The 15,000-nt window shown below is 39.9% G+C and overlaps 1 protein-coding gene across 2 annotated transcripts in view; it reads left to right on the top strand.

Annotated features, from left to right (window-relative positions):
* The first annotated feature begins 661 nt into the window (after positions 1–661).
* The window catches only part of tmem184bb.1 (transmembrane protein 184Bb, duplicate 1), a 22,603-nt gene continuing 8,264 nt past the window's right edge, over positions 662–15,000 (top strand). Inside the window, 7 exon segments of one of the 2 annotated variants that reach the window (NM_001442664.1) lie at positions 662–785; positions 1,850–1,899; positions 3,649–3,917; positions 11,134–11,299; positions 13,569–13,659; positions 13,734–13,809; positions 13,975–14,066. In NM_001442664.1, the coding sequence (NP_001429593.1) occupies positions 3,702–3,917; positions 11,134–11,299; positions 13,569–13,659; positions 13,734–13,809; positions 13,975–14,066 (641 nt within the window). In that variant the 5' untranslated portion in view covers positions 662–785; positions 1,850–1,899; positions 3,649–3,701. 2 annotated transcript variants of the gene reach the window in all.

The following is a 15,000-nucleotide window of genomic DNA, read 5'->3' as shown; positions in this document are numbered from 1 at the left end:
TCTATTTAGCTGTTTTTTTTTCTTATATCTATGTTATCTTAAAGCAAAATAATAATACCATGTAAATTATCTTGTAAAAAATGATTTGTTTTCTTAAAATGAATTCACAACTACAAATAGTAATTGAACAATGATGTTTTTTAAACTAAACCCTCACTGATTTGACTGCTGGACTGCTCCATGATCAATAGTTTGGGGCATATTTGTGCAGATGTAGGCTAATAATTACATTCAAATTAATTGTTTACACTCCATACAACCTATGATTATAAAAATATGTTATACATAATTTATAGGTGTAATTTGTACATTTAGGTACTTATTTGGGGGCTCTAAGCAGCTGCTTACCTCGCTTATTGGTTAAATTTGCATCTGGTTGAGACAACATGAAGGAATTAAGTTAACTTATAACAAATCTAAGTTGATTGAACATAAAACAGTTAAGTTGTTTCAAAACTCCCTCAAGAATTGTGTTTCATTAGTCTTTTTTTGAACAAACAGCAAACGCCATTTTTTCGTACAATCAGAAGAAGAGCGATATCGCGTTTATAATAACAGGAACTGTTTACCAAATACGGGTGATCATTCGGCGAGCGCTGATGAATTATTAATGAGCGATAATAACTGAATGTGTCGCCCGCAGGAGCGCCTCTGCGGACCCGATGACGTCACCGCGAGTGAACGTTGGCGGACTGAACTGCACTGAACGCGTCGCGGAACAAAACAGCATGCGGGATTCGGCGTCCTGAGAGCGGCGGATGAGCGAAACCCACTGAACACCGTGAGTACAAATGTGTTTCAAATGATGTGTGGATTGCAGAGGTGTGTTTGACGGCAGATTCACCCTCAGCATCAGCATCTCCAGCATCCGGTGTACATCCGAGGCCGTCGCGTTTACCGGTGACGTATCGATAAAGTCCGCGTTTCAACTCTAAACATCTCCGATTTAATCGTAATTATTGATAAACACACAGTCTGTGATCAGATTTTCTTAAAGCCACACACACATCAATAACACGAGCTGATGTGTGGATGATGAACAGATGCTAATGTTCATTTTAAAAGGCCTGATGCTGTGTTATATTAAATGTTACGATCTGCTAAATGCTAATATTAAAATATAAAGAGAAGAATACTGTTTGATTAGCACACATTTATGGAGATTTAATTTATTTATTTATTTAAATTGTTTTTTTTTTTTTATTGTAGCAACCTCGCCAGTGTACTTGTGCTAAATTATATTATAGCTAGCATGTAAAGTATATAGGGCATATGCTAAAGTAATGCCATGGCTAATTGATTTTATTTTCAGCACCTATAGCTATTGGTACATTGTGTACCTTGTAAATGTCATGTTTTATCAATAATATAAGTATTCACATTTCTCATAAAACCTAGTTTTAATGTCATTAGCTGTCTGGTAGTCTACATAATTGATCTAAGTAGTAGTGTCCTGATGTATTGCTTCATTAGCACGTCTGAGATCTTTCAGATGGGCGCTCAGTGTTGTGATGCCATCGTCTCCAGACACTAGGGTTGTCATGACAACAGTCAGGCCATCCACATCCGGAAGACAGTGACCAGATGATGATGTTGTTGTTGTTGTTTTATCATCACTGCAGGACGAGCTCTGCTTATTGACTTATACGTCAAAGAATATCATATGCAGAATCCATACACTGTAAAACAGTGTTAAACAAAACTAATTTGCCCAATGCAGAGCCAAATATGGACAAACACAATAGTTAGGTTAAAAAAAGTCAAGGTTTAGTTTTGTGCATATGTATCCCAGTGTTAAACCAAGCTCAGATTGCATGATTTTAGCTCCGATTTTGATCTTCACAGGTCTGAAATCGCAGATGAATGCCTGAAATCACAAGCAAATCCGTGTTCAGTCACGTGAGTAACAATCACACAATGTGAACTATTAAAGACACGATCTGAGAGAATCGATGAGTTGCCGATGCCGTGAGATATTTGGCATGCTAAATATCTGAAGCTGTCGCGATTTCTGAGACGTAGTTTGAACAAAGTTGTCGGCGATTCTTCCTATTGTAAAGTCATGCAGTGTGAAGCCCCCTGACGTCGATCTATCTTGCAGTGTAAACAAAGCAGCGACGAAACGCCAGCCCAGATAGTCCTGCAGTGTGAAAACGCCTGTGACACCACTACTTTTAAAATCATGCAGTCTGAACTCGGCGTTAGGTTAAAAATAGCGTTTTTTAGAGCAATAGAGCAGTGTTTCCCAACCCTGTTCCTGAAGGCACACCAACAGTACTTATTTTCCACCTCTTCCTATTCAAACACTCCTGAATCCACTTTTTAGAATGTCTGAAGGGATGCCAAAACCTAAAATAAATAGGTCAGATAAGGGAGACATCCAAATTGTGTACTTTGGATTGCCTTTAGGAACAGGGTTGGGAAACACCGCTATAAAAATGGCTATTTTAACCTAAGACTGGGATGCATATGCACAAAACTAACCTTGGGGTACTTAAAAAAATGTAATTAAACTTTTTTTAAACCTAACTATTGTGTTTGTCCATATTTGGCCCTGCATTGGGTGAAACAAGAAACATTTCTATAGTGTAGACTTGACAAAATTGCTAGTTTTTATAATATAAGGCTTTAGGAAAGTGTTTTAGAAACTCTTTCTGTGATTCATAGACCGTTTATCTTTATATCAATATTCAGCATTGTTTTACCATCATTGACCTATTTCAATATTTAACATTAGTTTCAGTCAAAGTTGTATTGATTTAGTTGCATCTTTTCTACCATTTGTAATAATTTTTTGCTAATTTGCCTATAGATGTCTTTTTACAGTTTTTGTTTCACTTTTATTTAATTTCTGCTGCTACATTCGGATGTTCGGCTCACAATTTGGCCTCAACAACATGAAAGCATGGATCCATCTTGCCTTGTATCAGCGGTTCAGGCTGGTGGTGGTGGTGTAATGGTGTGGGGGAGATGTTCTTTGGGTCCATCAGTACCAATTGAGCATCAACGCCACAGCCTACCTGAGTATTGCTGCTGACCATGTCCATCCCTTTATGAGCACAGTGTCTCCATCTTCTGATGGCCACTTCCAGCAGGATAACACAGCATGTTATAAAGCTCAATCATCTCAGACTGGTGAACATGACAAAGAGTTCACTGTACTCAAATGGCCTCCACAGTCACCAGAGCTCAATCCAATAGAGCAGCTTTGGGATGTGGTGGAACGGGTGATTGGCATCATGGATGTGCAGCTGACAAATCTGCAGCAACTGTGTGATGCTATCATGTCAATATGGAGCAAAATCTCTGAGGAATATTTCCAGGGCCTTGTTGAATCTACGCCACAAAGGATTAAGGCAGTTCTAAAGGCAAAAGGGGTCCAACCCGGAGCTAGTAAGGTGTACCTAATAAAGTGGCCGGTGTTTGTAGATTAATTAGATTGCTAATGAAATGATTCATGGGATTGTAGTTCTTTCCCTCAAAGTGCTGTATGTTCATCTTCATGTTTTGAATTCTTTGCTTTAAATCACGTGTTTGTAATATTGTGGTACTCCTTGTATCAGGATGGTTTGATTATATTTAACGAAGACCTTTTATTTAAATGCTAACTAATAATAACTCTTTGCTCTCTTCTGTTTTGATGGTCAGGGTTGGCTCCTCCCCCTGGTGTGTGCAGTGTTCTGATTGGCTGTGGTCTGCAGATGGCTCAGCTGTGGAGGAGGGCGGTGTCGTTGACTGGGAACGGGTCTCTGGTTGCCATGGCGCCAGGGCCCGGGGTCGTGACGGTGGCCCCTGAGAGTCACAACAGATCAGGGCCAGTTTTGACCCCAGAGATGCCCATTTTCCTCATGACTCCCGCCGCTCAGGGCATCTCGGGCATCTTCACCTGGACGGCCCTGCTGCTCACCTGCCAACAGGTACAGCACACTCATACACCTCCATTACGCACACTTAGGCCCAATCCCAATTCTATTTTTGTACCTCGACTCCTTCCCCATGGCCCTTAAACCAGAGAGTTAAGGGGAAGGGCTTCAAAATTTACCACTAAGAAATAGGACAGCACTACAGCACCTGCACATGTCATCATGTCATCGTGATCTCTTGCTTCATGTGACATCAGACGATCGTGACTGCTGTAGTTATTCCAGTTGCTGTAGTTTTACTCTTGGTTTCGAGTGTGGTCCTGAAAAATGTCTATTCACCCCTTTCCCCTTAGCCCTACGCCTTCAAGCTAAAGAGAAATGGGACACCCCTACCCCTTCATGTGAACGTGCAAACTGAGGGGAAGGGCTAAGGTGTAGAATTGGGATTGGCTCTTAATGTCACTGTTGTAAGATTGGGGTTATTTTATCAAAGAAGGGTCTATTTTCTGTCCATGCAAGTAGAAATGAATTGTTCTTCCATTTACTTATTTAATTCAGTTTAATTAGTACTACATAAAAGAAAAAAAAGGGTTTTTATTCTATATTAGTCATTAAATCATGTCATGAGAGCAAAGTAAGTGTTCAGTTTTGATTATTTGGAGCAAATAGAGGTTAGTAGGATTTATTAAATGGAGATTGTACTTATAATCTGGTGAATAATTTGTTAAATAAATTTCTTTATATGCATTCTATTGGGTAATAGTAATATTCATACCTGTCAACCCTCCCATGTTTCCCGGGATTCTCACGTATTTTACAGTTCTATCCCGCTGTCATCCCGTAAAAGAATTTCTCCCATATTTCTCCTGTATTTTCAGTCTTTCTATGAAGGTTGGCAATAAACATTAAAGAGCCGAGCCTCCCTATACACAACCCATACCACCAAATAACCAGGGGATGCTCCTCGCTCTTGAATGTGAGTCTGTTCTGTGCTTTAATTTTATTTAGGCAGGGCTCGAAATTGCGACCATTTTGGTCACATATGCGCCCAAAATTTTATCTCTGCGACCTTAAAATATATTTGGGAGCATTTCTGCGAGTGCTTAAAATTGTTGTGTGCGACCAGTTTTTACTGCAAAATGTTCCCCACATGCGCAGATTCGGGAGACATTCATGCAGGATGCATCTCTAAGCTCTTTGTCTGCACTTGGAATGCGAAACGCAGCGGTCGGGAATGGTTTAAAACAGTTGTCATGTCAACTTGCTGCAGTAAACAAATCCAAGTCCATAATGCTTGCCCCGCCTTCGCGCTCTTCTTATTGGCCCACCACTGCTCTAGCACTGAACGCGAATGATTGGTTAATGTCAGCTGTCAATCACTCAGCGCCTTCTGGCTTGGGATGACAGAGAGAGCTACTACCGCGAAAAACTGTAAAGCGCTGAAGATGAGAATGAAGATAACACTGACAGATTTAGTTTTAGAAACCATCTAGTTACAAATAATGACACATCTTACTAGTGATCATGTGCTGAATGTTAATCCACCACCTACACTTTTCCAAGAGTAGAAGACTTCCATTGCTTCAAGTCCGCTATGAAAACTCTTTGGGATGGAGTTTTCAGGTAACTGTTTGCCACATCTAGCACGAGAGCTTCTGTTTAATCCTTTATATAACCGCCAGATGCTGTCCGCCGTGCAAGTGACCGCTACATGTCAAATTTAACACCACGTAAGGTACATCATCGCAAACGAGCTTGCACTGAGCAAACTAACATCACTAATCATAAAAAGCCCGGTGTTGCTATTAACATGACTAATGCATATAATAAGGTACAGTATGTGTCAAAAGCATCAGTGCAATATCAGACAGCACCCGTGAGAACAGCACAGTTATACCGTTAACACATTAATTCAAGCAGTGCGTGCAGGGCCGGTGAGCGCTCCGTGTATGCTTTGGTCACTCAGTTCTGTTTTAAAAATCTATTTTCTTGTGATAACGGGATTTCGTTGAGACATATTTTCCTCACGCTTGCATATGTATTAATTTTTTTGTTTGCTTGTTAGTTTGATTAGTGTGGATTTCAAATGCTATAAATCTGTTTGTGTAACACTTGTAGTAACGGTGCTCATAATTGGTGGGTGCGACTAAATCTTGGCTGATGCGCCTAAATTTTTAAAGTTAGGAGCACCGGTGCTACCAAGCAAAAAGGTTAATTTCGAGCCCTGTTAGGCATGAAAACACTTTGAAAATAAATATAAAAACGCAGGATGTCTGCAAGGTCTTAAAAAGTCTGAAAATGTCCTAAATATTAAACGCTAAATTTTAGGCCTTGAAAAGTCTTAAATCTACTAAAATCTTGTGTTGTAGGTCTTAAATCTTTTTAAACGGGTCTTAATTCTCATTTTTTCATGTATGGCCATTAACACCCATGCAGTCACCAACAATTTATCTTAATAAAACTTAAAACTTAAAAATAGCATTTAATTACTTTCCTTACAGTAACATTTGCTTAGAAGTTCTTCATGTATTTACTGCTGAGAAAACTGACTGGCCTACATTTGTTATTATTAAATTACTATTATTGTAGACTAAAGTAAATGGCAGGTGTGCTTTGTTCTATTCTTGGTAAAGGTTATTGGGTTTGTGAATGGATATATTTGAAAAGTAATAATAAATATTTAAACTAAATTATTATTATTGCATTATTAAATGTATTAATTTTTAATCATTATTTGATTGGGCGAGTGAAAATCTTTTTTAACTGGGGTATTAAAAAACAAATCCTTACATTTTTTTTTTGAAAATGGTCTTAAAAATGTCTTTAAAATCTTAAATTTAACTTGGTGAAATCTGCAGAAACCCTGAAACAGCGGGGTTCCCTTTCATTTTCATTACAGGTGTCGTCGCCACTACTATGCAATCCTCTAACAGTCATATAGCAGTGCGTGACTGTCAGCTGACACGCTCCATAGTGATAAATAGACGCCGTTTCCCAAACTGATTCTGTAATCGCGATTTAATGCAGTGTGAAAGTGGGTTTTGGGTTGTCTTTGAACAGACATACACACATAATAATAATAATTGTCTGATCTTGGTGTTTTTTTAACACAACAAATTTTGTCCTAAATTAGTTTAAAAAGCCAGGAAAGCAGTCGAATGCCTTCATCATAACATTAGATGTGTGCATTTTTTAAAGTGACACCTCTGTTAATTATGTTAATGCAATTAAAGAAAAAATCTAAATAAATGAGGTTATTTTGCTGCTCTTTAATCAGAATGTGTGAGTTATACAGTGAAGAAACAGTTATTGAGATTTAATAACTTTGTGATGATGTCATAAATAAATTTATAATCAAGTTTTGAGTAAGTCAGCCATCTTAGTAATACTTTTATCATGGATGACGTCTGTTCCTTGGAAAGAAGGCGGGGCTTGGCGTGATAGAGAAGAAAAGCAAGGCTCAGGCAGTCATGGAAGACGCACGCTGCGGTTGGTTGTTCATCATGCTTTCATCAGCCGGCGTTGTTTAAACCCGGTAGAGATGGCAAGAGGCGAATGAACTGAAGTTCTGTTTCTTTATAAGAGCTATTCATTTTAATAAGCTGAACTTTGCTAATGTATACTATTCATTTTTTAATTTGTAAATAATAATAATAAAACATATTACTGACAATTTAACGGTTTATTTACAATGAAACAGCTCCATATTTAGTCATTTGGGGATTTATTTGGGGGATATATAAGAGGTATCCCTTGTTATGGTGGGGTTTTGCTATATTTTCACTTCAGGTATGCTAATATTGCATGTAAATATATATGATTATTACATTAAATTATGATATTTCATGTAAGTTTTAATATATTTTTACTGTTGAAGTCTGTTGAATAATATTATTGTGATTTTATTCATTTCCCAGTGATGGGTTGCAGCTGGAAGGGCATCCGCTGCGTTAAAAATGTGCTGGATAAGTTGGTGGTTCATTCCGCTGTGGCGAATCCTGATTAATAAAGGGACTAAGCTGACAAGAAAATGAATGAATGAATGAATGAATGATTTTATTCACTTTTTTCTATTAGTTTTGCATTGAATATTGATGCAACACTGCATTACTGCATAATGCTAGTCTGTTTCATCTGAATAATAACGACTTTATAGCAGACATTTGTAATACAGCATTGTCTTAAATCTTACAGGATGCTGTGTTAGCTGTGTGTTGGACAGTGTGACTAATAATGCGTAATATATAAATAAATGAAAGGATGACGGGGATGAGCTGTTGCTCTGGCAACAGGTGGCATGACATCATAGAGCAGAGGTTGTTGCATAGCAACAGTATTTAGAACTGCATGTGTGTGTGTGTTGTTATAGTTCAGCTTATCTGAACATGTAAAACACACAAAGGATCCACCTGCTCCACTGACACGCATCTGCTTGTTCCAGAGTTGCAGGCACATTTCAAGCATTTTCTATTTACTCATTCATTATTCTTCAGCTTAGTCCCTTCATTCATCAGGGGTCGCCACAGCGGAATGAACCGCCAACTATTCCAGCATTTGTTTTACACAGCGGATGCCCTTCCAGCTGCAACCCAGTACTGAGAAACACCCACACACACTCATTCACACACACACACTCATACACAACGGCCAATTTAGTTCATCAATTCCCCTATAGCGCATGTGTTAAGACTGCGGTGGAAATCGGAATCCCACGCCAACACAGGGAAACATGCAAACTCCACACAGAAATGCAGACTGGCCCAGCCGGGGCTCGAACTAGCGACTTTCTTGCTGAGAGCCACTGTGTCGCCCTAAGACATGTTCTCCCCAAGACAGATGTTCTTTCCCACAGCCATGTCACCCTGCAGCCCAAGACCGGTTACTCACTGAAGCTAAGCAGGGCTGAGCCTGGTCAATACCTGGATGGGAGACCACTAGGGAACACTAGGTTGCTGTTGGAAGTGGTGTTAGTGAGGCCAGCAGGGGGCGCTCAACCTGTGGTCTGTGTGAGTCCTAATGCCCCAGTAAAAGTGAAGGGGACACTACACTGTCAGTGAGCGCCGTCTTTCGGATGAGACGTTAAACCGAGGTCCTGACTCTCTGCGGTCATTAAAAATCCCATGGCACTTCTCGTGAAAGAGCAGGGGTGTAACCCCGCTGTCCTGGCCAAAGTCCCTCTATCGGCCCTTATGATCATGGCCTCCCAATCATCCCCTTCCACCGAATTGGCTCGATCACTGTCTCTCCACTCCACCTATAGCTGGTGTGTGGGGAGCGCACTGGCGCCGTTGTCCTGTGGCTGCTGTTGCATCATCCAAGTGGATGCTGCACACTGGTGGTGGTGTGGAGAGACCCCCCTCATGATTGTAAAGCGCTTTGGGTGTATGGCCATACACAATAAATGCACTATTTAAATACACATTACAGTACATTTCCCAGTACTGGGTTGCGGCACCTGCTGTGTAAAACATATGCTGGATTAGTTGGCGGTTCATTCCGCTGTGGCGAATTCTGAAATAAAGACTAAGCTGAAGGAAAATTAATAAATAATTCACGTTCTTAAAATCTGATTTTGAACAGTAATAGAAAGTTCATCTTGAAGACACAAACTGTACCTGCAGTTCTAGACTCACTTTTATCGTACGTTCACACTGAAAGCGGCGAGAGCGTCAAAGTAGCTGGAAGTCATTCATTTTCAATGAGAGATGGTGGCGATAAGCGGCGAGGAGCAGCATTGCGCATCTTCGCCGGCGTGGATGTCGAGGAGAGTTGAAATCAAGTCAACTTTATGGTAATGAGCTATGACGCGATTCGGCAACCAATCAGAATGAAGACGTCCACCGCCTGATAGGAGTTCAGAGAACACAGACCTGTGAGCTTTGGTTCCGACCACAGTTGTTCCCAAGGGTTTGATGATTGCGGTCGCCGGATTTCCAATTATTTACAATGTTTTCTTACAGGATCATGCATCAAATAAGTTACTGGCGAGTTACTGATGTGCATTATTGTTATATATTTATCTTAAAAAAGGGGGAATCTCACGCGACGTGACAGACAAAACAGACATATGGACACATATTGGATAAAAAGAGCAAAGCCACACCACACGCAACTTGATCTTCCATTGTTAAATGAATTTGATAAGTGCGCAACATTTTCACGCTAGAAACATGTTTATGCAGGAATATAACTGACATGCTGCAACGGCTCCTTTAAATACGAGATCAATGTAGCGAGTTTTGACGCTCTCGCCACCGGAGCTGAAGGCAGTCTATAGCCCCTTTCACACATACAGACCTTTCCGGAAAATTACCGGCAATTTTCCGGAAAGGTTGTATGTGTGAACAGGTCCTTTTTGAAAATACCGGTAAATTCGTTCTGGCTATTTTCCGGATAGAGAAGTTGTAACATTACCGGCAATTTGCTGGAATGCTGCGCTGTGTGAATGCAGAAGGAAGATTCCCGTAATAAGCGCGTGCACGTCTAGAACGTCCTGACGTGAGACGTCTGCTTTAGCCAATCACAACAGTCAGACACATTTACGTCCACGCGGTTTGTGAGAATAAAAGCCTTTGAATATTTTTCCAGACACATTTAGCTGCTAGAAGTTAGTCAGATCACGTTTATATGTTCTTCTTAATGCCAACTGTGTAAATAATCATCGATGAGATGCTTATGATAAGCCGTTGTTTGTTTACCTTCAAGCTTTGCGTGTGCCTGTGAAACAGCCTGTGAGCGCCTGCACACGCACATATTATGAACATCTCGACATGCGAAAGTGATCCTGCGAAAGTTGTTCACAATATTGATCATACACAGAGTTTGTAATGTAGTCAAATGTTTACAAATACAAGCGCAGCCGTTTAAAGCTCATTTGTGGTGAATGATGTCAGAATTTACCGGTATTTTGGAATGGATGTGTGAATGCTCTTTTCCGGAAAATTTCCGTAACGTCCTCGCCTGTGTGAACAGCGCTTTTTTCAATATACCGGTAAAGTCGTTCCGGAAATTTTCCAGAAATTTACCGGTATCACTGTGTGAAAGGGGCTAGTGTTGTCGCCAGGGCGGCCAGAGCGACCTTGGACACTCTCGCCGCTTTCAGTGTGAACATACGGTTAGATTTGCATCTATTAGACCTGCAGACACTCTTCAGTCTTCACAACTCTTCAGTCTCAGTGTGTGCTGCATATTAATACAGAGCTGAATGGGTGTAATGATGAATATGTGCATTATTATGATATGATAATCAGACTGTGTGTGTGTGTGTCAGATCTACATGCACCTGCGCTACTACAACACACCCAACGAGCAGCGGCACATCGTGCGGATCCTCTTCATCGTGCCCATCTACGCCTTCGACTCGTGGCTCAGTCTGCTGTTCTTCACTAATGAGGAGTATTACGTCTACTTCGACACCGTCAGAGACTGCTATGAAGGTGAGGACACTGCCAGCACTCTTACAGCTCTCATGACATTAAAAGAGTTTCTTAGATGTCAGTATCAGTATTGGTGGTGTTTAGGATATTTAAAATCTAGTGTGAGAAAATTCACAAAACCAATATAAACATGTTTATAGCCATAACCCAGCACTGGGAAACACCCATACACTCTTGCATTCACACTCACACACCACAGACAATTCAGTTCATCAGTTCCCCTATAGCGCCTGTGTTTGGTCTGTGGGGGAAACTGGAGCACCCAGAGGAAACCCACACCAACACGGAGAGAACATGCAAACTCCACACAGCTATAAAAACTGGCCCAGCTGGGACTCGAACCAGCGACCTTTATGCTGTGAGGCCACAGTGCTAACCACTGAGCCAGCGTAATATAAAGATATTATAATTGATATATTAGCGCCTATTCTGTTGATGATATTATGAGACTAGAGTCCGGCCTCATTCAACTCAGCCTAGCCAGCAGCCAATCACTGATGACCTTTAGACTTACTAACCACTCCCTAGCAACCAATTTCAGCACCCTAGCAACTGTTCCATAGACTATGACTAGCTATTCTAACACATGCTAATAGTTTTAACATGCTACTGACATGCTAATCTTGTTAGAAACATGCTAGTCATGCTAACATCATGCTAATTCATGCTAACAACATGCTAATCCATGCTAGAAACAAGCTGATTCATGCTAGAAACATGCTAGTAACATGCTAGTTCATGGTAGAATCATGCTAATATGCTATACTAGAATCATGCTAATTTATGCTAGAATCATGCTAGTAACATGCTAATTCATGCTAGAATCATGTTAAATCATGTTAGAATCGTGCTAGTAACATGCTAATTCATGCTAGTAACATGCTAATTCATGCTAGAATCATGCTAATAACATGCTAATTCATGATAGAATCATGCTAGTAACATACTAACTCATGCTAGTAACATGCTAATTGATGCTACAATCATGCTAGTAACATGCTAATTCATGCTAGTAACATGCTAATTCATGCTAGAATCATGCTAATAACATGCTAATTCATGATAGAATCATGCTAGTAACATACTAACTCATGCTAGTAACATGCTAATTGATGCTACAATCATGCTAGTAACATGCTAATTCATGATAGAATCATGCTAGTAACATGCTAATTAATGCTACAATCATGCTAGTAACATGCTAATTCATGATAGAATCATGCTAGTAACATACTAACTCATGCTAGAATCATGCTAGTAACATGCTAATTCTAGCTAGTAACATGCTAATTAATGCTAGTATCATGCTAATTCATGCTACAATCATGCTAGTAACATGCTAATTCATGCTAATAGCATGCTAGAATAATGCTAGTAACACGCTAATTCATGCTAGAGTCATGCTAATAACATGCTAATTCATGCTAGTGACATGCTAATTCATGCTAGAATAATGCTAGTAACAAGCTAATTCATGCTAGAATCATGCTAGTAACATGCTAATTCATACTAGAATCATGCTAGTAACCTGCTAATTCATGCTAGAATCATGCTAGTAACATGCTAATTCATGCTAGAGTCATGCTAATAACATGCTAATTCATGCTAGAGTCATGCTAATAATATGCTAATTCATGCTAGTAACATGCTAATTCATGCTAGAATAATGCTAGTAACACGCTAATTCATGCTAGAATCATGCTAGTAACATGCTAATTCATGCTAGAATCATGCTAGTAACATGCTAATTCATGCTAGAGTCATGCTAATAACATGCTAATTCATGCTAGAGTCATGCTAATAATATGCTAATTCATGCTAGTAACATGCTAATTCATGCTAGAATAATGCTAGTAACACGCTAATTCATGCTAGAATCATGCTAGTAACATGCTAATTCATGCTAGAATCATGCTAGTAACATGCTAATTCATGCTAGAATCATGCTAGTAACATGCTAATCCATGCTAGAGTCATGCTAATAACATGCTAATTCATGCTAGTAACATGCTAATTCAAGCTAGAAACATACTAACATGCTATTTACACTTTAAAACCACTTCAAACTTTCAGACTCGGCTTTTAAATCCACCTTAAAGTTTGTCCTCAAACTTTAATATCTGGTTTTATTATGATTCTTTCAAAATGTTTTAAAGTCTTGTTAAAATGTTAAATTCTCTGTCTGTCTGTCTGTCTGTCTGCGTGTGTGTGTTTTTGTGTGTGTGTGTGTGTGTGTGTGTGTGTGTGTGTGTGTGTTTGTTGCGCTCAGCGTTTGTGATCTACAACTTCCTGAGCTTGTGTTATGAGTATCTGGGCGGTGAGAGTGCCATCATGGCGGAGATCAGAGGGAAACCCATCCAGTGAGTTCAGTCTTCATCTTCATCTTCATCCATCAGCTCAGTTCAGCTCTCGCTCACTGCCTGTTTTCACTCAGGTCCAGCTTTGTTTACGGCACATGTTGTCTGTGGGGCAGAACCTACTCCATCGGCTTCCTGCGCTTCTGCAAGCAGGTCAGAAATTCTCGACATTCACTCTGCTTAGATCGCATGAAACTCAAAGAATGTTGATGAATTATGATACATTTCCTGAATGTATTGTTTTTATTTCAATTGTGTGTGTGTGTGTGTGTGTGTGGTGTTTGTAATTATCTCTCTGATGTGTGTGTGTGTTTTCAGGCGACGCTGCAGTTCTGTGTGGTGAAGCCGCTGATGGCCATCATTACAGTGATCCTGCAGGCCTTCGGGAAATACAGAGATGGAGACTTCAAGTGTGTCCACAACAACACACTGTACAACACACCATACACACACACACTACCTCACAAACTTGCATACATCACAAACACATCACATACATTGTACACACCACACACAAACATCACGCACATACACACACACACATAACAGAAACGCAAACACACATTGCAAATAAAATACAAACACGCTCTCACACACACACACACACATTGTACACACTTACAGACAAATTGCAAATGTCACATGACATATACAACACATCAGTGCATGTCACATGCTCACACACAACACAAACACGCATTGCAAAAAAACCAAACACACACTCACTTACACATACACTCACAATAATACACACACTGCAAACATGATCACACACGCACATACATGCATATCTCATACTCATAGATACACTCATACATATCACATACCAGACACACACACACAAGCTCAAATACAAACACGCACTCAAACACTATGCACTTACACTCACAATAACACACACATACACTTACAATAATACACACATTGCAAACATGATCACACACAAACATACATGCATATCTCATACTCACACACATACATAAATACACACATACATATCACATGCTCACACACACACACACACACACACACACACACACACACACACACACACACACACACACACACACACACACAAAGTCAAATACAAACACACACTCAAACACTATGCACACACACTTATTTACACTCACACATACACTTACAAAAATACACACATTGCAAACATGATCACACACAAACATACATGCATATCTCATGCTCACACACATACCAGACACACACACACAAGCTCAAATACAAACACACACTCAACCACTATGCACTCACACATACACTTACAATAATACACACATTGCAAACATGATCACACACACATATACATGCATATCTCATACTCACACA

Source organism: Danio rerio, chromosome 3, assembly GCF_052040795.2.
Source record: "Danio rerio strain M-AB ecotype USA chromosome 3, GRCz13ab, whole genome shotgun sequence".
Lineage (NCBI taxonomy): Eukaryota > Metazoa > Chordata > Actinopteri > Cypriniformes > Danionidae > Danio > Danio rerio.
Note: the sequence above shows the minus strand (reverse complement) of the source record. Positions and strands in the feature narration are given on the sequence as shown.